The 26,946-nt window shown below is 42.8% G+C and overlaps 1 protein-coding gene across 1 annotated transcript in view; it reads left to right on the top strand.

Moving 5' to 3' along the window:
* The window catches only part of NCAM2 (neural cell adhesion molecule 2), a 454,404-nt gene that overhangs the window by 199,405 nt on the left and 228,053 nt on the right, over window positions 1–26,946 (top strand). Inside the window, 4 exon segments of the mRNA XM_015422532.1 lie at window positions 3,439–3,513; window positions 9,890–10,096; window positions 18,083–18,226; window positions 26,016–26,153. Of these exon segments, the coding sequence (XP_015278018.1) occupies window positions 3,439–3,513; window positions 9,890–10,096; window positions 18,083–18,226; window positions 26,016–26,153 (564 nt within the window).

The raw sequence follows: 26,946 nt of genomic DNA, 5'->3' as shown, positions 1-26,946 counted from the left end.
ACAGTGGCATACCTAGCCTATTTGGTGTTTGGGGCAGATGATTTTAACACACACACCCTCTATTTTCCCCACATCCAGTCATAGGTGACTTATGGTGACCCTGTAGGGTTTCAAGGCAAGAGACGTTGGGAGGCTGCCTGCCTCCATGTTGGCCCTTCTTAGCTTTTGTGATCAGGCTATTCTGGGGTTATCCAAGACAGGGCTAGGCTGAGAGTAATGTGACTGGTCCAGGGTTACCCAGCAAGCCACCATGGCATGAGGGGGATTCAAACCTGGATTTCCCAGATTGTAGTCTGACACTTTAACCACAACACCATGCTGGCTCTTGTGATGGAATAGTGTGTTGGAATTGATTTTTTTTTCTGGCATGATTATATATAGGAAGTTAAATAAAATGGCCAGTGTAGAGGCAGGGCCAGTGTAGAGGCAGGCAGTGGCAAACCACCTCCAAACATCTTTTGCCTTGATAACCCTACAGGGTCACCATAAGTCAGCTGTGACTTGATAACAAAAAAAAAAATAGAGGAGGGGCAATGTTAAAAAATTATCCACCCTGGGAACCAAATAGGCTTGGTATGCCAATGGAAATTACTCCTTTCTCTTCTGCATGTGCAGCTCCGTTAAGAAGATAGAGCAATTCCATCAGCTTGTCCTTCATTTCAGTCAACCAGTCCTAATGGCTGTTCTTCTGCAGGCAACCTGCAACCCCTGGAAAATCAAAAATAAATTCAGCAATGCAGACAAATGTGTAAAAATTGTGTGAGCATTCAACATACTGACGGTAGAGTACTGTGTTCAAATACTATGGGTATTTTTCAATTTAAATAATAAACTTGGGGTTATCCCCCCCCCCCCATGTTTTCCAGGATACAGGAGGGAGGGTGGAGTAGGCTGTTCTCAAAGGCAAATGTGATCACAAGTTGTTTCAACTGGGATTCTCTTGTTTGACATTGGTTCTGTTGATCTTGTCTTGCCACAGTGGCACTGAGTTCTACTTGGCTTCTGTGGTTTGATGTTGGTTCTACTGAGGTGGGCTAGATTTCTTTTCCTTGCTTCAGTTGGTTTGGCTTGTATTCTCTGATTTGAAATTGGATGTATTGGACTTGCCACACTTGCCTGTGGTTTTGCTGAGATTTTCTGGTTGGTTTTGATGGACTTCTTGGCTGTTTCCATAGGGAGGCTTTTGGCCAGTGGTTGCTTGTTCTTTTGTATTTGACAGTACTTTGCCCTGGAAAAAGGATGGATATCTCCCTCCATAGGAAACAATGGGTGGGAAGATGGCAATCAGCTATCAGAAGCTAAGCGGGGTTGGTACTTGGATGGGAGACCATTAAGGAAGACTCTGCAGAAGAAGGCAATGGCAGACCACCTCTTCTTCTCATGTGCCTTGGAAACCCCTTGCAGAGATCACCATAAGTTGGCTGTGACTTGACAGCACTTTACATACGAAGAAGAAGAAGAAGCGGGGGAGGAGGAGGAGGAGGAGATTCGATTTATACCCCGCCCTTCATTACCCAAAGAAGTCTCAAAGCAGCTTACAAACTCCTTTTCCTTCCCCTTTCCACAACAGATATCCTGTGAGATAGGTGGGGCTGAGAGAGCTCTGACCGAAACTGCTCTTTTTCAAGAACAGCTGTGCCAGAACTATGGCTTGCCCAAGGTCATCCAGCAGGTGCAAGTGGAGGAGTGGGGAATCAAACCCGGTTCTCCCAGATTAGAGTCTGTGCACTTAACCACTACACCAAACTGGCACCAAACTGGCACATAGAGGAGAGAATGGCTGTGTAAGTCGTGTGGCAGCGAGTCCCCTGATAATCGCTCTTAGGTATGGCCCCAATAGGTCCTCCCTCAAAATCCAAAACAGGCCTGAAAGGGCCCTGCCCACTTCACCTGACAGAAACCAAGGCTTGAAGGCTGGAAATACTCTTGTGGTTTTAATGGCCACTGAGGGCATGTGTTCCTGAAAGGTACCGGTGCTGCTTATATTGTTTTAACCCTCAGTGTATTTTATTTTAGTTTTCAATTTTTTCTGCAAACATGGAGCATTTTTCAAGTTTATAGAAAGATCTGTTTTGTCTGCTCATCGCCTCAGTCTCTGGATTTACATATCTACATATTTGGTCACATTGAGAATTAGATGTGTTAATATATATTCTACTCCCAACACCATAGGCATAAAGCAGTGTTTAAGATTAGCATCCATTTTGGTTCACTGGAGCTCTAGTAACTGTATGGTCTTTAGCTTTTCTGATATTCATGCAAGCACAAATCAGGAAAGAGAGTGAAGAGAAAGGAAACACAATTCTATGTGTGGTACATGAGATGCATGCAAATGTAAAGAATCTTATTTCAAAAGTAGCTGATGTTTTGATTTCTTTATTGTGGCCTTACAGAGTCCAACCATATACAATATTACTTCTGCTTGTATCTTTTTCGGGATGTGAAAATACAGATCTCATTTGGTTTTATGTGTGTGCGTGAATGTGTATATATTCTTACAGACATACAGACAGATAGATATAAAATTCTGCAGTGTGCAATGTGATGCCTAACCTCTGCATGGTGAATTGTAAGAAAAAGAACATGATTCTACCAAAGCCAAAACAGCAACAGTACATTTCATATAGGGATTAAAAGCAGGAGAACACAGAATTCCCTGCAATAGCTTTGGTTTGGTAGGGTTGCCATCCTCCAGGTGGAGCCTGGAGATCTTCTGGAATTACATCAGAGATAAGCTCCTCTGGAGGAAATATCTGCTTTGGAGCTTTGCCTGTATGGCATTAGACCCTGTTAAGGTCCCTCCCCTTCACAAACCTCACCCTCTCCATTTTCCACCCCCAAATCTCCAAGAATTTTACAACTCAGCCGACAATCCTTCTCACTTAACACATGAAGACCACCCAATGCTGTCTCACTTTCACAACTGCTTTGAAATTTTGAAAAGTGTTAATACTAAATGTATGGCAGGCTGGAGGCAACAGATTACTAGTTCTCTACATATTTCATTTACCATGCAGTGCTTACATGGAACTACCAATTGTCATGTTTTATGAAGGATAAGAAAAAGTGAAGAGTTTATGCAGATTTTTGTTCATACTCTTTAGTAATTCTGTGAGAATAGACAAATGCTGGGTATTTCATGCTTAGCTGTTGTGGTGGGATACAGAAAGACAAGTATGAAAAAGAGCAGAACAGACAGGACTTCTATGTCTTGTTTTTTTATAAATGGGTGAACCTCTGATCTCTGAACATGGCTGTCATATAATTCTTCTACTTTGAATTAATCCACAAAACCAAGAATGAGGACAGCCTATTGTTTCCCTTTTGGGTGTCCAGTTTCTAGAAAAAAGATTGCATGGTGACTGTGTATGTGGAAGGCTTTTTAATTTTAACCAATATATAATGTGCCTTAAAATCTGTCTCAATTATATTTTACAGCACTTCTACAAGTGTCAATTTCCCTCAGTAAAGCAGAAGTCAGTGTGGGCGTATCCAAATTCTTCACATGTACAGGTATACATATTTGTTTAATTTTGATGTGTTTAAATGCATTTGTTGAAAATACCTTGCTTAGTTGTCTCTGTGTATAATATGCCATCAGTGGACCTGTGAGGAATCATGAAGGCAGGGATATCCCATTCTCCTCTCCCTTACCAACCTCTAGCCCCACACTGTATGGCACTGAATGGCAGATGATCACTAATATATAAAGTATATTCTGTGCCACAAGCCATCACCGAAGACCAAGATTATTGTCAGAGGCTTGGAGCTGAAAGCATGCAAGTCATTTTGATCACCTGATCAGCATGGGTTTAAGCCTGCCCTGGCCACTCTCCCTCCCTCTTATCCAGTCTTAATTTTCCCCAGTCACTTCCCATCCCTCTCAGTCCTGTTACAGAAACAGCTCCACTCACTCTTTCTTCTCTCCCTGATCATCTCTTCTGTCCCACCCATGTTGTTTATTTCCCCCCCTTTCCCTTCTGTACTTTGGCTCTCTGCTTTCCTATTTCCATTATCAAGTGCCATTTGGGGTTGCATACCAGACTCAAAGACCTCCTGAAGGGATTTTTTTTTCTCAGCAAGATCTGTGCACATGCAGACAAGAAGGCTCTAGCTCAACATATGTATAATTTGGAGTGTAAAACTCTGTAGGATTGTGATTGGGACACTCTAGGGAAAAAGTTTATGGAAGCAAAGAAGAAAGGATCCAAGATGCAAGCTAGTTGAATAAAGGGGGCAGAGAAGATAAATGCTCTTAATTGACATTGTCTCTTTATTTTCACTGCATATTAGGTTGCTTCTTTTTTTTAAAAAAAATGTGAACTTGTGGATCTCCTGACAAAAATATGTAATCTTTCCTTAAAACCTGCCTCCATTCCTGAGGACTGGAAGGTAGCTAATGTCACCCCATATTTAAAAAGGGTTCCAGAGGAGATCTGGGAAATTACAGGCCAGTCAGTCTGACGTCGACACCAGGTAAGTTGGTAGAAACCATTATTAATGAGAGAATTAGTAGGCACATTGATGGACAAAACCTATTGAGGCAGACTCAGCATGGGTTCTGTAAGGGAAGATCTTGTCTCACTTAACCTTTCAGTGTTCTTTGAGGGAGTGAACAAACATGTGGACAAGGGGGATCCAATAGATGCAGTTTACCTTGACTCCCAGAAAGCTTTTGATAAAGTTCTTCATCAAAGGCTCCTAAGTAAGCTCAATAGTCATGGGATAAAAGGACAAGGCTTTTTGTGGATCAAAAACTGGCTAATTAATAGGAAACAGAGAGTGAGTATAAATCGGCAATTTTCTCAGTGGAGGGTGGTAAGCAGTGGGGTACCACAGGGATCAGTACTGGATTCGATGCTTTTTAACTTGTTCATTAATGACTTGGAGTTGGGAGTAAGCAGTGAAGTGGCTAAATTTGCAGATGACATGAAATTGTTTGGGGTGGTGAGAACCAGTTGTGGAATTTATTTGTGTTGCACTGAAAATTTATTTGGGTATGTTTATAGTCATTTATTCAATATTAATTTGATATTATTTTTTGTGTGTGTTGGGGTGGAGCAGAGGGCATATGGGTCCACTGATGGACCTCTGTTCCATATGTTTATCCAATCCCCTCCTGAAGCTGTCTATGCTTGTAGTTGCCACCACTTCCCATGTCAGTTAATTCCATATGTTAATTACTCTTTGGATGAAGAAGCACTTCCTTTTATCTGTTCTAAACCTACTACTCATCAATTTTATTGTGCTCATGAGTTCTTGTATTGTGAGAAAGGGAGAAAAGTATTTCTTTATCTTCTCTATCACATGCATAATTTTGTAAACCTCTGTCATGGCACCCTTGTGTTGTCGTTTCTCCAAGCTAAAGAGCTCTAACCTCTGTACCCTTTTTTAATAGGAAAGGTGTTCCACCCCCTTAATCATTTCAGTTGCCCTTTTCTGTACTTTTTCCAATGATATAATATCTTTTTTGAGTTGTGGTGACCAGAACTGTACAAAGTATTCTAAATGAGGCCATACTATAGATTGATAAAGGGGAATTATGATACTTGCTGATTTGTTTTCAATTCCCTTTCAAATGCTCCCCAACATAGCATTTCCCCTTTTTTTGTTGCAGTTTGCCCACTGAGTCAACATTTTCAGTGAGTTGACTACCATGACTCCAAGATCTCTCTCCTGGTTAGTTACAGCCAATTTGGACCCCATCAATGTGTATTTATAGTTGGGATTTTTGACTCCAAAGTGTATTACTTGTGCTTGCCCATGTTTGCCACTTTGATGCCCACTCGTCCAGCTTAGTACCGAGCCCTGCAGGACCCCACTGCTTACCATTTTGCACTGCGAAAACTGCCCATTGGTGCTCATTCTCTTTTTCCTGTTAATTGTTTAATCCACAAGAGGACTTGTACTCTTATCCCATTACTGCTGAGTTTACTTAGGAGCCTTTGATGAGGAACTCTATGAAAAGCTTTCTGGAAGTTTATTGGGTCACCCTTGTCCACATGCTTGTCACCCTCTCAAAGAACTCAAATAGGTTAGTGAGGCAAGATCTTCCCTTAAAGAATCTATGTTGATTCTTCCTTAATAGCTTTTGTCCATCAATCTGCTTACTAATTCTATTTTTAAAATTGGATTCTACCAACCAACCTGGTGGGGATGTTAGACTGACTGGCCTGTAATTTCCTGGATCTCTTCTGGAACCTTTTTTTTAAAGATGGGGGTTATATTAGCTATCTTCCAGTCCTTGGGAATGAAGACAAATTTTAATAATAGTTTACAATTTTTTGTCAGGAGATCAACAAGTTCACATCTTAGTTATTTCAGAACTCTTGGATGTATGCTATCTCGGCCTGGTGATTTGTCAGTTTTTAATTTGTCCATCAGTCATAGGACCTCGTCTCTCATCGCCTCAATCTAACTCAGGTCTTTTAATACCCATCCCAAAATTGGCAGTAGTAAAAAAGAAAAAGAATTCAGCTTCTCTGCCATTTCCCTATCATCCTTTAGTAATCTTTTTATCCCTTGGTCATCCAAAGGTCCCGGTGCCCCCTTGGCTGGTTTCCTGCTACTAATGTATTTGAAGAAATGTTTATTATTTGTCTTTATGTTTTTGCAATATGTTCCTCATAGTCTCCTTTTGCCTGTCTGATTTTTTTTTTTTGCATTTTATTTGCCAAAGCCTGTGCTCCCTTTTATTTACCTCACTTGGACTAGACTTTCACCACTTAAACAAATCCTTCTCACCCTTTACTGCTTCCATTACTTTGTTTATTAACTGTGCAGGCCTTTTTTTGAAATACCTATTTGTAGCTTTTCTAACCTGTGGTATACCCTTTCTCTGAGCTTCTAGGATTGTAATTTTAAATATGATCCAAGCTTCCTGATGGTATTTGACCCTCCTTACTTTTTCTTTCAATTTCTTCTTCACAAGCCCTTCATTTGAGAGAAGTTACCCCTTCTAAAGTTAAATGTAGTAGTGTTGGTCTTTTTGGGCAACTCCCTATTTACAAAAATGTTAATCTAAATAGCATTATGGTCAGTGTTCCCAACCAGTGCTGTCATGTTTACATCTCTCACCAGGTCTTCGGCATTACTTAGGACCAAGTTTAGGATTGCTTCCCCCCTGGTAGTTTAAGTGTCCATCTGATCTATGGCACAGTCATTGGGAGTATCTAGAAACCCAATCTCTTTCTCCTGACTTGAGCACATATTTACCCAATCAATGTGTGGTTAGTTAAATCCCCTATTACTACGCAATCATTTCACCTATCTCCCTTCTTTAATTCTTTTGCTTTTTAAAAAATCATCCTCTAACCAGTTTTGTGTAGTGATTGAGCACGGACTGTAATCTCGGAGAACTGGGTTTGATTCCCCATTCCTCAACATGCAGCAGCTGGTGTGACCTTGGTTCAGCCACAAGTTCTCTCAGAGCTGTTCTCTAAAGAGCAGTCCTTGAAAGAGCTCTCTCATCCCCACCTACCTCACAGGGTGTCTGTTGTGGGGAGGGGAAGGGGAAGGAAATCATAAGCCACTCTGAGTGAAGAGCAGGGTATAAATCCAATCTCTTCTTTTGCTTCTTTGATCTGGTAGGCAATAACAAACTCCCAGAGTTCAGCTTCCTTTGGGGCACACATATTTCCATCCATAGTGTTTCTGTAAGTGAATCTATTTCTCTTACATTCTCAGTCTTACTGGACTGTATACCCTCTCTGACATACATGTTGTTCTTTCCTTTGAAATGAAAAGGTGAAAGCTTTTATTTAAGTGATATTCTTGTGTTATATGTAAGCCACTTATAAGGGAGTACATCCAGGAACCATTGCTCAAGTAGGTGACTTCAATATTTGGAAGGGACAGGGGGTGGGGAATGGGAGCTTTGTTTCTTTGTCCTGGATGGTAGCTGTAGTATTTGAAAATGGCCTTAGAAGTTCATGTATCCAGAGCAAGTTCACTTTCTTAATTTTATGTTTGTAATAGGAAAAAGTTGTTTTCTGTCTTCCTCAATGTTCTGTGTTTAAATCCTTCATGTATCAGCATTTATGAAATTAAACTACAAATTCTTCAAAAGCATGTGGGGTTGTTTTTTGTTTTGTTTTGTTTTTGGTCAGTCAGGATGTTCTATAGATCTATCTTTATACAACCCTGTGTAATCCCCTCAAATTTTCCATTTACTAAATGACAGTAAGTAGCAGCAGTACTCGATTGGATTCATCAGTCCTAGCTACTTAGCAAAATGTCCTTTTACCTAGCATAAGGACAGATTAATTTTCATTTGAGTGGGAGAACCAACATTAAAAGTGGCAAGGTGAAGTCTCAATGAAAACAAATGCATTTTATAGATGTGGTTGCTAGCTGATTTACAAGCAAAGTTTCCAGGCAGTTGTTTTCCCCAAGATGATGATTCCAGAAGCTCCATACCAAAAAGAATCATAGGGACAGCAGCAGATTTTCCTGCTGCCAGATTTTTTTTGCATCGTGTGTACTTTCACTGATTCTGTTATCCATTTGCAGTACAATCCTAAACAGTCAATGGGTTTAGAAGGATGTAATTCTGTTTAGGACGGTTGGTATACTAATCTAGCATGTTTGTCACTCACAAAAGAGGATGCAAAAAGGGGGAAGACAAACTCAACACAAAATATACCAGCACTGTTCAAAGGGTCAATGATAAATTTGTCCCTTCCAAATAAAAGATAAATTTTATCAAATATATATATATATATTTACTTATGGTGTACACAATACCAAATATTCAAATATTAAAAACAAGTGGTCTGAAAGTCAGACTTCATAGAACATCATTCTTTAGTCATTCTTGGTTGATGTCACACACATCCAGAGGGTTGGGAGATTTCATACCAGATTAGTGTATCATTGAAGATTTTGTTGAGAATGTGTAGTCACTGTGAGAAGTTATCCATGGCCTATTCCATACATTTTCAGCAACCACCAGGGGTAGTTTCGCAGAAAAAGAGCTAGGGGAACTCATTAGCATAACTCACATAACTCATTAGCATATGCCACACCCCCTGACATCAGGGGCCCGGCGGTGGACCTGCAAGGCCGGCAGGAGTGCAAGGAAGCCCCGCAAAGGCCCTCCCTGGCCCCAGGCAGGCAGGGGTGGGGAGAGGCAGGGAGGAAGCAACTTACCCTCCCTCTTCTCCTGCCTCCTTCTGGCTGAATGAGGGCCGGAAGCGGGGCGGCCGGAAGCGGGGGGGGCTTCGTCATGTGCCCCACCCCCCATACCTCACCCGGGGGAACTGCGATCCCCCGTGATCCCCCCCAAAATGACCTCTGGCAACCACACAGCATATGAGAAAGCAACACCTGGCTTCAATGTATATATATTTGCTTCTGGATGTGTGTGTGTATCTTTTTATCATAGCTTTATTGACCACTGAGGAAGGTCCTAGAGGCTGAAACTCATATGGTCTTATTGGTCATTTGATATGGATCAACTATGTATGTGAAATCATCAGCTCTGTATGTAGAATGACTGACGCTTATTTCAAGCTCATATTGATGTTCTGTGAAATCTGACCTTCAGACCACTTGTTTTAATCTTTTAATATTTCATATTGGTGTACACATCATAAATAAAATATATTTCTGATAATGTTTCTTTAAGTTAGCTTGACCCCTCAAACAGTGTTGTCACTCGCAAAAGCCACTTTATAGATGAAGCAACCCCATGATTAAACTTGGAGCCAAAATGTCATGAGAATTGTTCATATTGTTGTCTCAAAATATTAAATTCTTCTGAAATTCTGGGAGGGTCATTCTTCTGAAATAGATTTGCAGGTAGGAAAAGTTAGCCATTGGAAGAATATCATATATATAATATAAAACTATTATTATTACATGTATGTGTTTGTATTATTCTTTTTAGTGATTGGTGAGGCTGAGAGTATAGATTGGTATAATCCTCAAGGAGAAAAGATCATTTCCAGTCAACGAATAGTGGTTCAGAAAGAAGGTGTTAGATCACGGTTAACCATTTACAATGCAAATGTGGAAGATGCTGGAATATACAGGTGTCAAGCTACAGATTCTAGAGGACAAACACAAGAAGCCACTGTTGTTTTGGAAATTTTTCGTAAGTAAAATATAAATGGTAAAATAAATCAAGCCACTATGCTGTCTCTTTTTATCTTTCATGTACAGAAATGAATTATTGACAATACTGAATGAACTTTATCTTGCAAAACAGTGATTTATTTGTATATACAAATGTAAAGGATGGTAAAATATAAGCATAGGAAGCTGAAAGCTTTAATAGTGCTTGACATCCCAAGCACATCAACCTCACAACTCTACTTTATATAATATGAATACAGAACCTTTTTGAGGATACACAGTGAAAAGGTTTCATTGAGAAGAGGTGAATAAGGGAAACTAATTTATCCAGAAATATTTTACTGTAATCTTTTTTTGTTTTGTTACAAAAACAGATTTCATTCAGATTTGTAAAGATACACAATATATAGGCCCTGTTCACACGAGGCGTTTTGGGCCAGGAGTGGGCCAGATTGGAGACGGAGCAAATGGGCACGATCCCATGCCAACATCTGGCTGGCATGGCGCTCCCGTCTCCGATCCGGCCCTTTCCTCGTCTGAGGCGCGTCAAAAGGGAACCACCTACCGAGGTGGTTCATCCGGATGACGCGCCGCAAGCCGGGCCGTTGGATCGCCGGCGCGTCTTTGCGCCAGCGCATCCCCGGCTCCTAGCTGAACTGCGCATGCTCCGACATGCGCAGTTTGCCATGGTTTCTCCCCGGCGTCTGATCGCGTCGGGGAGAAAAGGCGCCGCAGCCAGGGGATCCGTGGGATCCTGCCGCGGCGTTTCAACTTTGGTGCAGCTTTTAAGTCACGCTTTTAGAGGCTTTTCCCCTGCCGTGTGGTAGGGGCCAAAGTTTAATTTTGGCTTGACATAATGTTTCATGTTAATACTTCATGTCTTTTCTAGACTTTAGAAAGGCTTTCTTTCCTTTTAACTGAACTATATATGAAACATATGTAAAGCTGCCATCCAGAGTGTATGTGTCTCAAAAACAGAAGACATACTAGTTTTACCTGAAGAAGATGCTAGGTCCAGTACTTAGCATCGCTAAGTAAAAGGGTTACTAACAGACCTGTGAAAGATTTCTATCTGAGACTCCAGAGAACTAATGGTTATTGGAGTAGATAATGTTGGGATAAATGGTCCACTGATACAATAGTACAAAGCAGTTTTGTATGTTTGAAATATAGCTGGGTTTTTTTCCCTGAGAAGCATTGTTTGCTATGATTAGTAAGCAGTTTGCAGAATGGTGCAAGGAGTATAATCCTATGCATTTTTCTTCAGATTTAGGCTTGAATAACTCTGCATAGAGTTGCACTATTTGTAATCACTGCACACCTTTATCTGCTATCATAAGGTGATTTTTGTCAGAGCTTTGGTAGGATGCAGTTGAAATTTTTGACTGGGTAGTAGCAGGAAAACATAATCAGTTACCCACATCTCACTTGGTTGTGAATTCTATGACAAAAATATGGGATGTCCTATCTAACTCCCTTTTGATCAACAAGCACAGTTGCTCAGAAGAGAAACTAGTATCTTTTCTCCAATCAGATCTCCGCCCTCATATTACATTTTCAGTGGTGAGGCTCCTCTCTATTGCCATGAGGGTTAGAGAATATAAGGTTAAGGCTTTGGTGGGATGATTCTTTGTATATTTAAAATCTGTGGTTTGTATGATGCTGTGGGTTTGTTTGTTTGCTTTAAATCTATGCCAATAGAAGTTTTGACTGACTGACTGGGACTCTGAATATGACTGTCCTGTAGAAATATGGAGCACAATAAATATTAATGCATTTATTATGGCATGATCTTATGTAGATAAAATCCTACTTCATCAGATTAATTTTATCAAGTAAGATCATTTCCATGAAATCTTAGGCCACAATAAATGAGTTATTCATTAAATTTCATAAGACTTTTAGTTATTCATGCAGCAACATGTTGGTACAACAGCTATTCTGGAATTTATCCCAGGTGGAAAATTGTTTAAATTCTCCAGGGATGTTGGTTTGCTATATCACACCTATTATAAGTTCATCTGTCATGATGTTTTTGGAAGGGTGAATTTCCTTCAGATTACCTGTCTTGTGTACATATCCCAGTATCTAGGATGATGGTGTAGTGTCATTCATTATTAGTTCCCTTTTGTTTTATTTCTTTATTGTACAAGTATTGGAAGGTTTCGTCTACCAATTCACATTAGTTACATTCAGAGACTACTGTTAAAAATAAATCAGAGTATGTATAAGTTCAACTTTCTATAGCTGGATTTAGGGAGAAAAAAGGAAAAAATAAAAGTAAAGAGATATAAATCAACACTGAAAGAAGGTTTGGGCAGTATTGGATCCTATGGATCTGTACTACTAATGGTAGCACCTTCCTCTGTGCAAGAGCTTCCTCTGTTGGAAGGGGATCTTCTACTAGCAGAAGAAATCCAAATGTGTATTGGTAGTGCAGGTTATTTCTTAGTTAACAGAAGTTTTTATAAACAATTTTAGAAAGGAAGCTGAGGAAACCCCTCTAAAATACACTATAGTAAAAATTCAATACCATATTGTATTGTGGTGAATGAATTATATGGCTTCATGAACTAAACTGTTTTGTCCTGATTTTATGTTATATAATGTCTACAGTATATTTTTAGTGAAGAGAGTATATTAACTGATGATGTCCTAGAAATACGCATATACTAGGAATAAGGCCCGTTGTGGGGGAAAAATAATGAGCTCTAGAAAGAGGGTGGGGTCAATGATTTTGTGTCTTGTAGGCAGAGTAAATACAGAGTAGTGTTTTGCAGTGTAAAGAACTAATATGGGAGTGAAGAACAGCACATCTTATGGTAGTACAGAGTAATTGTATTTGACATCCTCTATGCACTCACGCTAGGCTGGCACCCTGGTATACCCAGGAGTTGCGGCTGATGAAGCGAGAGTTAAGATGGCTATAGAGATGGTGGTGGCATACTTGTGACGAAGCAACAAAAACATCTTACAGGATGTTTATGAGATTCTATGAGACGGTAGTCAAAGCTGCAAAGAAAGAATACTATGCAGCCACAATTGTGTCTGCGAGCTCACGCCCAGCCCAATTATTTAGAATGATTCGGTCATTGATGACTCTGCCACAAGGTAGGTCAAATGTTAGAGAATTGGATATTGGCTGTGAGACATTAGCAAACTATCTTGCAGATAAATAAATAAATAAATATAAAGTCTTGTCACTCCGCCGTGACCTCCCTGCCACGTTTGAAACAGTGAGTGAACTTGAGTCCCCATGCACATCTTCTGGTCAGGTTTTAGATTATTTCAATCCACTCAGCCTAGAGGAAGTTAAGAACATAAGAGACGCCAATGTTGGATCAGGCCAAAGGCCCATCCAGTCCAACACTCTGTGTCACACAGTGGCCAGAAATACCAGTGCCATCAGGAGGTCCAGCAGTGGGGCCAGGACATTAGAAGCCCTCCCACTGTTGACCCCCCCCCCCAAGCACCAAGAAGACAGAGCATCACTTGCCCCAGAGCCCCTAGCTATACTGACAAACTGCTCTTAACTGTTTGCCCTACCACATGCCTCCTGGATCCGTGCCCATCGTGGCTCATTAAAGCAGGTCACGATGGACATTGAGGTGCCATGGGGGAGATCATTAACAAGTCTCTCTTGGAGGGCTTGTTCCCTGGGACACTTAAGGGAGGCTGTGGTTCATCCCCTCTTGAAGAAACTATCACTGGATCTGGCCGAATTGGCAGTCCAGTTACAGAGCTTTATGGATGACACTTCCGTTCTAGATCCCTTCCAGTCTGGCTTCTGCCCAGGACATGAGACAGAGACAGCACTGGTTGCCCTCACGGACGACCTTTGGATGCATCTGGATCAAGGCGGATCGGCAGTGCTGTTGTCGTTAGACCTGTCAGCAGCATTCGGCACAGTCGACCATGAGCTACTGATCCACCACCTCACTAACATTGGAGTTCAGGGGCTCGCCTTACAATGGCTTGCATACTTTCTCCAGGACAGGGGACAAAGGGTGGCACTAGGGGAGCAGCTGTCCCAAAGGCATCTACTGTTGTGTGGCATGTCCCAAGGAGCAGTATGCTCCCTAATGTTGTTTAATATCTATATGCGCCCCCTTGCCCAGATTGCCTGAAGGCATGGGCTTGGGTGTCACCAGTATACGGATGACGCCCACCTCTGTCTGTTGTTGGGCAGCCAGTCTGACTCCACACCGGAAGATCTGGACCGGGAGTGGCAGGCGGTGGCTAAATGTCTTAGACTGAGTCAAATGAGACTGAATTCGATGAAGACGGAGGTCCAGTTCCTTATTTGAAATGGGCCAAGGGGTAGGTATTCCACTTCTGACCTTTGATGGGGCACTGGTGGTGCCAGTGCTGGAGGTTAGGAGCTTGGGAGTGCTCTTGGATGCCTCCTTAACAATGAAGGCCCAAGTAGCAGCCACTGCCAGATCAGCTTTTTACCATCTTCGGCTGGTTAGGCAGTTGGTTCTGTTTCTCGAATGCGATGACTTGGCAACAGTGATCCATGCGATGGTAACCTCAAGATTGGACTACTGTAACACTCTCTATATGGGGCTGTCATTGTCTCAAATCTGTAAGCTGCAGTTAGTGTAGAATGTGGCAGCCAGGCTGCTGATGGGTATCCCCATGCAGGAGCACATCCAGCCAGTACTGAAAGCACTACACTGGCTGCCAATAGCATACCAGATTCGTTTCAAGGTGCTGATTTTAACCTTTAAATCCCTATATGGTCAGGGTCCAGCATACCTGAGGGACCGCCTTTCCCCACATGTTCCCCAGAGAGCACTGCGTTCAGGGGCACAAAATCGGTTAGCCCTCCCAGGTCCTAGGGATGTTAGACTGGCGGCAACCAGGGCCAGGGCTTTCTCGATGGCAGCTCCATCCTAGTGGAACAAGCTCCCAGTAAAGATCAGGGCCCTGCGGGACCTTTTGCAGTTCCGCAGGGCCTGCAAGACGGAGCTCTTCCACCAGGCATTCGATTAAGGAGCCACAGTACACACCCAGGAATGTCCCTGAGCTTTGGCTTTCCAGCCTGTAACCTGGGTCCTACCATTGAAATCCTGACCTGTGCTTGCCACATAATAAACAAGAACTGTACAGGTGTGATATATGGAACATCTAACAGTCACCTAAACCATGTTTATAAAAACTGCTCTGCTTGTTGCTTGGGTGTGCTCCAGCATTTTATGTATCTGGTTTTAATTGACTGTTATCTTAATGTAAATTATAAGTTTATACTAGGTTTTATTGTATTTTACTCTAACTGTATTTTTGAACTGCTTTTAAGTCTCCCTGAGCCCGCCTCAGCAGGGAGGGCGGGATATATATCAAATAAATCAAATCAACTCAATTGTTGTCCATGGTCGTACGATGTAAGGTTGAAGCACCCATAATCACAGTGTTGGTGAATGGATTTTGGGATGGGTAGGGCCAGAAAAGCCATGACAGGGTGCAACATTCCGTAAGTTCTGCATCTGTGCATTTTGCAAAGTCATCTGGTGCCTCTTTTGCATGTTTGAGCAAGTGGTCATCGCGTGTGCCCTGTGAGAAAACAGGTGTCAAGGGAAGTGGGGGGCAAGGTCAGAGGTAGTCAAAGAGGTCAGGACAGATGTGATGTGAAGGTAGAAGAGGAATATGGCCATATGAGTATTTGTACTAAAACAGTGGGAGTTGTTCATTGGCACCCGACAGAAGGCGTAGTGGCAGTGTGTTGTTGGTGTTTGTTGTGGACCAGGAGGTAGAGGCAGTAAAGGTATGCCTAAGCAGTGGGTAGTGGCTGGATAGTGTAAATACATTCAGTACATACTGGCTGCAATTAGAAGGACAGTTGTCATTGTGCACAAAGTAGCATGTTTTGGTGAAGAGTTGTTACACAGAAGAGCATTAGTCCCTGTAGGCAGATCTTCAGAGAAACAATGAAATCACATTAGAAAATATCATGACGACAGAAGAACCTCTTTGTAGACAACCATTCTGGTTAAGACTTTGTCAGAATGGGGTAGTAGTATTCCTTGCTGGGGCCCATCAACGACATGAACTCAGATATCCTGGAAACGGCGCACCCTTGAGAAAGCCACATAAAGTTGTCCATGTGCGAAAACAGCTGTAAGTTTTCATCTCTGGTCTGGAAGTTGCTTGGATGGGAAACCATCGTGGTGGTCTCAGGCAATGATACGGTGGTGTAATAGGGTGACTGCTGGCACCTTTTCCTATCATTTTTTGCCTTGTGGTATTCTGCTCGTGGTGTGATCTGTCTTTTTTTGTGGTGTGGCATGGTTGTGTTATTGGGTTTGTTTCTTTTGATGGGGAAGTGATGTGTTGTGGGTGAGAACATATTTTACCTCAGGATACACCAGGTTGCAAATGTGACAGTTCCAACTGTCTTCAGGGGGAGGGGGAGGGGGAGTTTGAGGTGCAGAATGGAGTGAGGTCCAATCATCTTCCATATACAAATGACCTTGAAACACTGGCCCAATCAGAGAAGAGTAGCTTAGGCTGCAGTGGGTGGAAGAGAAGAGCAGACCCAGCACCCATCCAATGCCAACTGATTACTCTTGAGTGGCAGTTCATCTGCCAACGGGTGATGCGGTACCCTTCAAGGGCCAATGAGAGAGCCTGGAATCATGAATAAATTAGTAAGCCTTATATATGTATATAAAATGTCACTGATCTCCTGTTTTTATTTTTATACTAGTAAAAAGGCCCGTTGTGAAAATAAATACAATGACCTATAGAAAGAGGCTCTGGGCGGGTGCCCTGGCCTTGGACACTCAGTGTCAATTTGCTGTGGGGACCTCAGCAGGGTATAATGACACTGAGTCCACCATTTTCTCCAGAAGAACTGATCTCTGCTACCTAAAGAACAGTTGTAATTTTGAGTGATCTCCAGCCCTCACCTGGAGATTGGCAATGATGGTTCCCCAGAAGGGAATAGTTGGTTTGGAGGGTGGAGTCTATGGCTTTGTACCTGTCCGAGGTCCCACGCCTCCTGAAACCTCACCCTCTCCAGGCTGCATCCCTCACATATCCAGGAATTTCCCACCTGCAGTTGGCAACCCTATCTCCTTCCCAGCCAATCATCAACCTCACTCTTCAGCTTTCCACCCCCACACACCTGCAGCCTCTCCCGTGCTCTGAAGCCCTGACTGCTACGTCACATTGGCTGTCATACGGGGGCCACCTCAGCAGCATATAAGGATACAGAGCCCACCATTTTCTCCAGGGGAACTGATCTCTGCCATCTGGAAATCAGTTGTAATTCTGAGTGATCTCCAGCCCTCACCTGGAGATTGGACACATTTACCTTATATATGTATATAAAATGTCACTGATCTCCTGTTTTTATTTTTATACTATACTACAGAACAGCAAACTGTTTAGAATGTTAGAGGCAAAAGCCAATCAAGTCGCATATGCAAACGACCTCTGTGTTCCGAGGCAAAGGCCAATGAGGCTGCATATGCAAATAACCTCTGTGTTCTGACTGGCTATGGGGGGGAGAGGAATAGCAAACTGTTTAGAATGTTGGAGGTGAGACTCAAGCAATGCAGCCAGTGGATCGGGACAGATTCTGAGTGACACACCAGGGCGCCAACCAACTCCAGAGTGTGTGGAATGTTCTAGAGAAGTGCCACCACTATTCGGCTTTTATGTATAAGGGAGATTACACAGGTATATAATACAATATCTAATACTGGCTATGTAGCTGAGCAAAAAAACCCCAAGAAATTTTAGTGAAAATTGTATCCTGTTATATGCTACACTGTGTAGTCTTAAAGCATTGTCTTTCAGCATTGGACACCTCCCTGTATGGGGATAACAGAGCTAACTGTGCTTTACAGTTGTAGGTATTGCAATATTGTAACAAATAGCAGGTATTAAGAACACTTTAAAATAGCAATAGTGATTGATATATCTTTTATTTATCTATATAATGGAATTCTCAACAAAAAGCTGAAAAAACTATTAATGATGTTTCCTTCTTTCTTAGAAAAGCTTACTTTCCAAGATATCTCATCTCCACAAGAATTTGTTCAGGGTGAAGATGCACAAGTGATTTGTCGAGTTACTAGTTCACCTGCACCCATTGTCAGCTGGTTGTATCAAAATGAGGAAGTCTCAAATATTGCTGACAGTTAGTATTTTGGTAACTCTTTAAATTATATGTTTTTTAATTTAAAATTCAATTGATTTAAAGTTTATATTCCAATGTCCTGATATAATATAGAAGAATCAGTCATGTTGGGTACTGAAGAGGCTAATAAAAAATATGGTCACTGTCAGTTTATAATTCTCATCTTAAAGACAGAGGTTTGCACAAGGTGATGTTATGGTACTGGACTTGCTGACTGGCCATTTTCAGTACTCATCCATTGTTTCCAGTATGTTATGCCCTGATATTAATCCCATATCTGTTGCCAAGTTACTTCTGTTACCTTCTCCTCCCTCTCTTCCCAGAGCCAGAAGCTGAAAAGTCAACTGACTCTAGTGTCCCCCCCCCAAGAGATGTGTACAGGCCATCAGTAAACTCCCAAAGACTTAGTGTAATAGATGACTAAGTATTTGCAGAATACAGGACACTTGAGACAGAGATGAAGTTACAGAGACCCATATTTGCTAGCTATAAAAAAATGTTCCAGAAACTACATTATCCAGCAGTAAGCCAAATACTTATGGGGATAGGGAAGACAACATACAGTATTTTTAATTACACACACACATTGTAGCTGGCCGGGGATTCATCTGCGAGCTGGATCAGTCATGTTCCTACGGCATGTATTCTTAGTAACTCTGATCTGGAATTCACTTTAGTCTCAACTCCCCGAAAGGACAACCAAGAGTCTGAACGTAGACCAAGAAGACAGAATATTAATGGAACAGTTTGCTAAATCTTTGGCTGTCCGTGAATGTATAAAATTTCAGCATTTCATTTCAACTTGTGCTCTGATTTGAGCAAGAACATATTTAATAATTTGATTAAAGAGAAGAAAAATTTGGATAATAGACAGAATAAAGCTCTCAGGCTATTTTATAATTATAATAATGATTTATTCATAACCTATATGTCTTACTATGACCAGAATTCTAAAGAAACCAAAAAAGATTATTAACCTATCACTATAGCCTCCTTTTAACTGTTTGATTAGTTCTCTTTTGTGTTAGAAAATAGTAGTTTTCGAATTAGGGTTGCTCTCTGTTAGTTGGAGATCAGTTGTAGTCCTGGGAGTTCTCCAGCCACCACCTGGAACTTGGCAACCCTACTTTAAATTATACACACACACACATTGGTAAAACATAATCACCTATTTTGCAAAATATTGTCTAGGACAGGCAGCTTCTTTCTTGTCAGGGATATAAAAAGGTAAAGGTTCCCTTGCTCGAAAGCCAGTCGAATCCGACTCTAGGGTTGCGGTGCTCATCTCCGTTTCAAAGCCGAAGAGCCAGCGCTGTCCGAAGACGTTTCCGTGGTCATGTGGCCGGCATGAATAAACACCAAGGCGCACGGAACACTGTTACCTTCCCACCGAAGTGGTACCTATTTATCTACTTGCAATTTCTTGCTTTCGAACTGCTAGGTTGGCAGGAGCTGGAACTAGAGACAGGAGCTCACCCTGTCTAACCTACTGCAAATATTTATAATTTGATCCAGCAATGGGAAGAAATTAATGGACTTTTTAAGGCTTTTGCCTTTATTAACAATTAGATTAAATATGGATAGCCATGACTTTTAGAATTGTCAGATCAATTTCTATTAGTTTGGTTAGAATAACAATAGAATATTTTCCTCCAACATGGCTTTAAGCTGTACTCTGTTTTCTTCCCATCAATATTATTTAGAAATCTGAAACAAGATTGTGTGAACATTATCCAACTTACCAAAAAGTAAAGTTTGACTGAATGTTTAAAAAGCTGTAAATATATACTAGAGCTACCCTAAGTTTGTTTATTTTTGGTATGAAGTGGAACATTGTATAAATCTTACATTGTCTTCAGGGGTTTAATTTTCCTTTAATAATTTAGTTCTGAGTTATTTTAAGATCTTCGTAGTCTCTGTGCATCACACCTCTGGGATATAGTGCGCCTGCGCCGGCCCCGATCGATATAATGGAAAGCAAAAGGGATTTTCACACCCGCTCCTCCGTCACGTGCCAGGCTCCACTGTGCATGACTAAGGGAGGGGCATGACAATCCCGCCAGTTCTCTTCTGACTGACGTGCTGGTAGGACCCTCTCTGCTCCGGTCAGTAAAACTACTCTTTTTGGCCTTTAGGCCACATTTTTCTTCAAGTTTAGTTGGTTAGGAACATAATTTAGTTAGATAGTTGTTCTTGGACTTTCTTTCTTGGCCCCCTGCCTCCGGCCTATGGCAACTCAGTGGGGCTTCTTTAAACGGTGCTGAAAGTGCGGCAGTAAGATTGCCCCCCCCCCCAGATGGACATTCCCTTTGCCTTTTATGCCTGGGGGAAATGCACCGAGTAGACTCTTGGACCCATTGTTTCAAGTTTTCCAAACAGACCAGGAAGAATCGGGCAGCTAGAAGTCAGGTGGCGCTTATGGAATTTGCGCTCTCGCCCGTCAGCACTCATCTCAGGAGATGTCTGTGCACACCTCAATGTCAACACCCACTTCGGAATCGACAGTCACCTTGTCTTCGCCATCGACCTCCATCGATGCCGTAAAATCGGTGCCGAAGCACCAGATTCAAGCACAACAGTCCGAAGCTCATACTCCTTCCAAAAAACATAAGGAGGGCAAGGACGTTAGGCTTATCAAGTTTAAGAAGCACAAGAAAGGCTCTCTCGCAGCTGCTTCGCTTGATTCCACAAGCCAAGGGCAGCCACAAGGTGCACTTCGGTCACCTTCACTTCACCCCATCCAATCCCCTGAGTCTGACCAGGAGCTGGACTTGACCCAGGTTCCTCGATCCCTCAACATCAAGAACCTACAGCAAGACCGAAGGACACATGTGGTCGTCTCTTCACCTCTAGTCATCCCCGAGGATCGGGATCGATCACCAACGCCTCTTCAGCCACCGACCTAGGATCAGTGCCAGTGGCAATATCTGTATGGGGCTTATCCATTTTTGGGATTGATGCCATGGCTTCCTCCACGCCCCCCTGTAGAGTGGGATTGCCAATCGTCGTCTTCCAGACTTTCTCGGTACCGGGATCCCTCCCCAGCACCGGAGTTCATTAGACCTCCACAGTCGAGACCGATTGCTAAAGGCTCCTGTCTCCAGTCGTCAGCACTGAAACCTCCTATACATCAATCGGAGTCGTTAACTTCGATGCCGATCCTTCAGATGTCATTCTCTGAACCTTCAAATCGCTCCAGCTCCCCTAGCTCGCACTTGGATGAAGAGAGTTCACACCCACCGCTAGGACCGTCCCCGCCACAGCAAGTGGAGGTCAACCTCCCTATTTCGCCGTCGGAGGACGTTAAGCCTTACGGAGACTTTGTCAAATGAATGGCACGCACAATAGCTCTACCCACCATCCAGCCTCTACCGCTGGAACTATGGGTATCAAATCCTCTAACTGTCCTGCTTGTATGGGACACTATCAATATGCCCTTTGGGAACAAATGTCAGAATTTATCTCAACCCTCCCTCATGACTGCAGTCATCAAGCCAGGCGTATCCAGACAGAAGGAATGCTTTTGGCAAAACATCAACTTAACATTTCCAAGCACTCGCTGGGGCAGAATTTCTCTTCATCCATCCAAAGCTGAATTTGTGGTTACCTCATCTGCCAAGGGCAAGAGTAGCCACTCTACCCCTCCAGACAAGGAGGTAAGAAAAATTGACTCTTTTGGGAGAAAATTTTATACCGCTGGAACTATGGGTATCAATTCCTCTAACTGTCCTGCTTGTATGGGACACTATCAATATGCCCTTTGGGAACAAATGTCAGAATTTATCTCAACCCTCCCTCATGACTGCAGTCATCAAGCCAGGCGTATCCAGACAGAAGGAATGCTTTTGGCAAAACATCAACTTAACATTTCCAAGCACTCGCTGGATGTAGCAGCAAAGACTCTCACTTCTTCAGTCACCTTATGCTGGCATGCATGGCTTCGTTCATCTGCCTTACAGCCAGACACTAAAACTGTCATAGAGGACCTTCCATTTGAGGATGATGGAGTTTTTAGTTCCACAACAGATGCAGTGTTTCAAGAGCTCGACAAAAGCATCAAGACATCTCGCAGCCTAGGGGTTACACCTCCTACAAAACTACACAAGGGAAAATCGTAGACCAAGCAATGGTCCAGCAGACCCTCATCAAAATCGTCTTCCTAGCCACACTGACAGAGGTCCCCTAGTCATTCATCTCATCCTTATGGAGGAAAACCCAAGTTTTCATCTACATCCCAATCTAGACCCAAAACCACTAGGAATCCCAAACAGAGTCTTTGACTCCTATCTCCTCCCCGCGTTCCCCACGCGCTTGTCTCCTCACCTGTCGACTTGGAAGCTTATTACATCGAACCTATGGGTCCTGTCAATAATCAAATTGGGATATCTAATAGAGTTTTCCCAAATCCCTTCCTCTACCCACGTCGTCGTCACACCACCTTCAGTCATCCTCCTGAAAGAGGTTCAAGCCCTTCTCAGCAAGGGTGCTATAGAACCGGTACCCGTAGCCCCCTCACGGGCTTCTACTCTCGTTACTTTACGGTACCGAAATGGGACAGGGGCTTACGCCTCATCTTGGACCTCAGGAAACTGAACTCTTTTATCCTATACAAAAAGTTATGGATGACAACTTTACAGTCCACTCTTCCACTCCTAAAGCCAGGGATGTGGATGGTGACGTTGGACCTCAAGGATGCCTACTTTCACGTCACCATCCACCCCTTCCATCGCTGTTTCCTCCATTTTGCAGTGGGCAATCATCATTTCCAATTCAAAGCCCTTCCGTTTGGACTGTCCTCGGCTCCTCGGGTCTTCACGAAGGTTATGGTGGTTGTGGTGGCACATCTCCGTCTAAGGGGAGTCCAGATATTTCCCTATATAGACGACTGGTTATTGGTAGAAGACTCAAAGGCATCCCTGCTCACCCATGTCAACCTAACCTTGTCCGTCCTCACATCCTTGGGCATCAAGGTGAACCTACAAAAGTCAATGCTCCTTCCTACCAAAAGAGTGCAGTTTATAGGAGCTATCCTGGACTCTGTTGTTTGCAAGGCCTCCTCCCTCCCCAGAAAGCAAGGGACATTGTCGATCTAGTGACCCTATTCCACAAGATCGGGCATGCCACAGCAAAACAAATCCAGTGGCTGCTGGGTTTGATGGCGGCCACCATCAATGTCATTGTCTTTCCCAGATTGCATATGAGAACTCTCCAGCTCTGGTTCATCCACAGGTTTCACCCACAGAGTCATCCCCAATCCCTTAGTCTGGTCTTCCCACTGACTGCTTTGGGCTCTCTGCTTTGGTAGACAGATCCGGTAAATCTCCTAGCAGGAGCCCCATTTCATCCGCCCACGTCAGCACTCACGTTGACTATCGATGTGTCACTTTGGGGATGGGGCGCACACCTCAAGGGAATTTGTATCGGGGCTCGATGGGAATCCCATGTAGCCCACCATCACACTAATTTTCTGGAACTGCTGGCAATGCAGTATGCACTCAGGTCTTTCTGACACCTGGTGGCCCAGCACAACGGCCCTATGTTATATCAACATTCATGGAGGTACAATATCCAGGGGGCTATGTTAACTAGAGTTGGAATTATGGGACAAGTGTCAGTCGTGGAACACGTTCCTGAGAGCCACCCATCTACCGGGGACGTTGAACATCCAAGCAGACTTCTTGAGCAGAGGAGGTGCATCGGAGCATGAGTGGGAGCTCAATTGGATATATCTCCAACCAATCTTTCACCTTTGGGGCCATCCAGAGGTGGAAGTGTTTGCGACAACCAGCAACAGAAAATGTTGTCTGTTCTGTTCCAGAGTGGTGACAGATCCCTTGTCTCTGGGTGATGGTCTTCTGGTCCCATGGTCATGTCTTCACGTGTTCCTCTTCCCTTCGATTCCTCTAATCTCCAGAGTACTAGTCAAGCTAATGCAGGAAAAGCCATGCTGTCTCTTAGTGACCCTGTGGTGGCCCCGGCAACATTGGTTCTCCACTCTGCTCCACCTATCCAAGGGCTCCTTCATTCATTTTCCTCCAGCTGCAGAACTCCTCCTCGCGGAGAGAGGGCAGATATTGCATCACGATGTGCAGCTTCTCAAGCTCACAGTTTGGAGGATACTTTTTGAGCATTCAGAGACAGAATAGATCATGTCCTATTGAACTGTCGCAAACCATCTACCCGAATTTCTTATGCTGGAAAGTGGAAGAAATTCTTGTCTCACCTTGACTCGTAGGGATTGCCACCATCCCCATCTGACTTGATGGCAATCTTCGGGTTCTTATTATCTCGTCTGGACCTAGGTGCTTTGTTGAAGGTATTTAGCCGCAATCTCAACTAATCACCTGCCAATTGACAGTCATTTTGTTTTTTCCCACCCTCAGACCAAGAAGTTTCTTAAGGGCCTGACCCACCTCTTCCCTCCGTCACATGGTCCCACGCCAGCATGGGACCTACCCATGTTGCTTACGAGACTTATGGACAGATCTTTTGAGCCTATGGCTACTTGTAGTCTGCAGCTTCTGTCATGGAAGACTGCCTTTTTAGTTGTGGTTACCTCCACTAGGAGGATGGGAGAGTTATCAGCACTCTGCTGTGACCCCCCTTATTTGCGTTTCCATCACAATGGGGTCATGTTGGCTCCAGATGTTTCTTTCTTACTGAAAGTTTTTTCTGAGTTTCATCTTCAAGTGGACAGTGTTCTCCCAGTGTTCTTTTTGTCCCCTTCGACGGAGGAAAAACGCCGATTTCACTCGTTGGACATCAAAAGAGCTTTACTCTTTTACCTGAATCAAACACGACCCTTTAGGAAATCACCGGCCTTATTCGTTTCTTATGCTCTACCCTCTCAAGGGAAGAAGCTGTCATCCCAATATCTATCCAAGTAGATTGTGGAGACTAAAAGGTCGCTCCCAGGTCCACTACAGGCACATTCCACCTGGGCAGTGGCAGCATCCACAGCCTTCCTGTGAGGTGCGTCGCTAGACGATATCTGCAACGCAGCTACTTGGGCCATGCCTCACACATTTGTGAAGCATTATGCCCTTGATGTGCATCTTCATCAGCGTTCCATGTTTGGACGATCGGTGTTGCAGGTGGTGCAGATTTAGGGCCTTAGCTCTCTCCTCCAGGTAGGTGGGTACTGCTTGTTAGTCTCCCAGAAGTGTGATGCACAGAGACCACGAAGAAGATAAACAAGTTGCTTACTGTAACTGAGGATCTTTGAGTGGTCATCTTTGCATTCACACTGCCTGCCCTCCTTCCCCTCTGCTTTCGGTCCTTCCTTCCTTTCTTTGGAGACTGAGGGCAGCGGTCAGAAGGAACTGGCGGGATTGTCGTGCCCCTCCCTTGGTCGTGTGCAGTGGAGCCCGGCACGTGACCGGGGAGCAGGCGTGAAAATCCCTTTTGCTTTCCATTATACCGATCGGGGTCGGGACAGGCACACTATATCCCAGAGGTGTGAATGCACAGATGACCACTTGAAGATCCTCAGTTGAAGGTAAGCAACCTGTTTTTCTTACAGGTATGTTGTAAATATGATACATTCTGGGCTGAATGCATTTTTTAATGGCAAAGAAGACTCTCCTGTGTTGAACAGTGAACACCCACACACATGGGGAAGAGGGAGATAGAGATGGGAATGAAACAAGTTTATCATAGATAATTTCTTATTGATGAACACTTTTGCAGTTTGATGAGCACAAGTGCTTCAGTCTTAGAAATTCATAACAATTCTCATGGCAATGCTTTTAATTGCTGATGCTACTTTATCTATTACATGCCTTTCCAGATAGATTTGCTGTGTTACCAAACAATAATCTTCAGATTTTTAAAATCAACAAAAGTCATGAAGGAGTTTACAGGTGTGAAGGAAGAGTTGAAGCCAGAGGAGAAATTGACTTCCGGGATATCATTGTCATTGTGAATGGTAAGCAGCTAAACTGAATTGTACACCTAATATTTTGTGTTGCTTGATTGAAATAATGTAAATAATTATTTTGGGGTATCTTTTAAATACCCATTAAAAACCCAGAGAGCAATATACTTCTTAAATACCAAAAAAAAGGTATGTACTCACTCAACTCCAGTATTTGAGTCCTGGAAAAAGAGGCTGTGGTCTTCAGTCTTCTGTCATTCCTGTACAATGTTTCTTCTAAGCTTGATGGCATCATAAAATTTATTGTGGTTGAAACTAAATGTATGTGTAAAGGTTTAAGAGTTATGGTACTTGTGCATTATATCAGATTTTATAATTGCATAATGTCAATGTTAGGTTCATATTAGCATATGTTCCCATTTTTATTTGAACTAAGAAAGACGTTGTGAGGATGATAGTGCTCTTTTTTCTGTTTCAGAATTTGGTAAAACTAATAAAGCTAATAATAAGCAGTAATTTAATCTATGCAAAAATATAGTTTCTTATTCTGTGATTATGAGATATTCACTCACACTACAGTGTATGACATAATTGTTTTCAATATGTTATGAAAAGCCATCAACATATTTCGGATAATGACAGAGTTAGCTTGATATACTGCAGAGACTCTCAGGTTTAAGTTATTGTAACGTTTAATAGTGTAATCAACAATATTTATGAAAAGATTTGACTATGAAGTTTAAATGTAGCACTTCCTTGACTTTATATTTCAAAGTCAGCATCAGTTCATTAAAGCAGAATGTTGGCAAGTAAAGATATGATCCAGGAAGAAGATTTGCTGCTC

Source organism: Gekko japonicus, unplaced genomic scaffold, assembly GCF_001447785.1.
Source record: "Gekko japonicus isolate JY-2015 unplaced genomic scaffold, Gekko_japonicus_V1.1 scaffold1351, whole genome shotgun sequence".
Taxonomy (NCBI): Eukaryota; Metazoa; Chordata; class Lepidosauria; order Squamata; family Gekkonidae; genus Gekko; species Gekko japonicus.
Note: the sequence above shows the minus strand (reverse complement) of the source record. Positions and strands in the feature narration are given on the sequence as shown.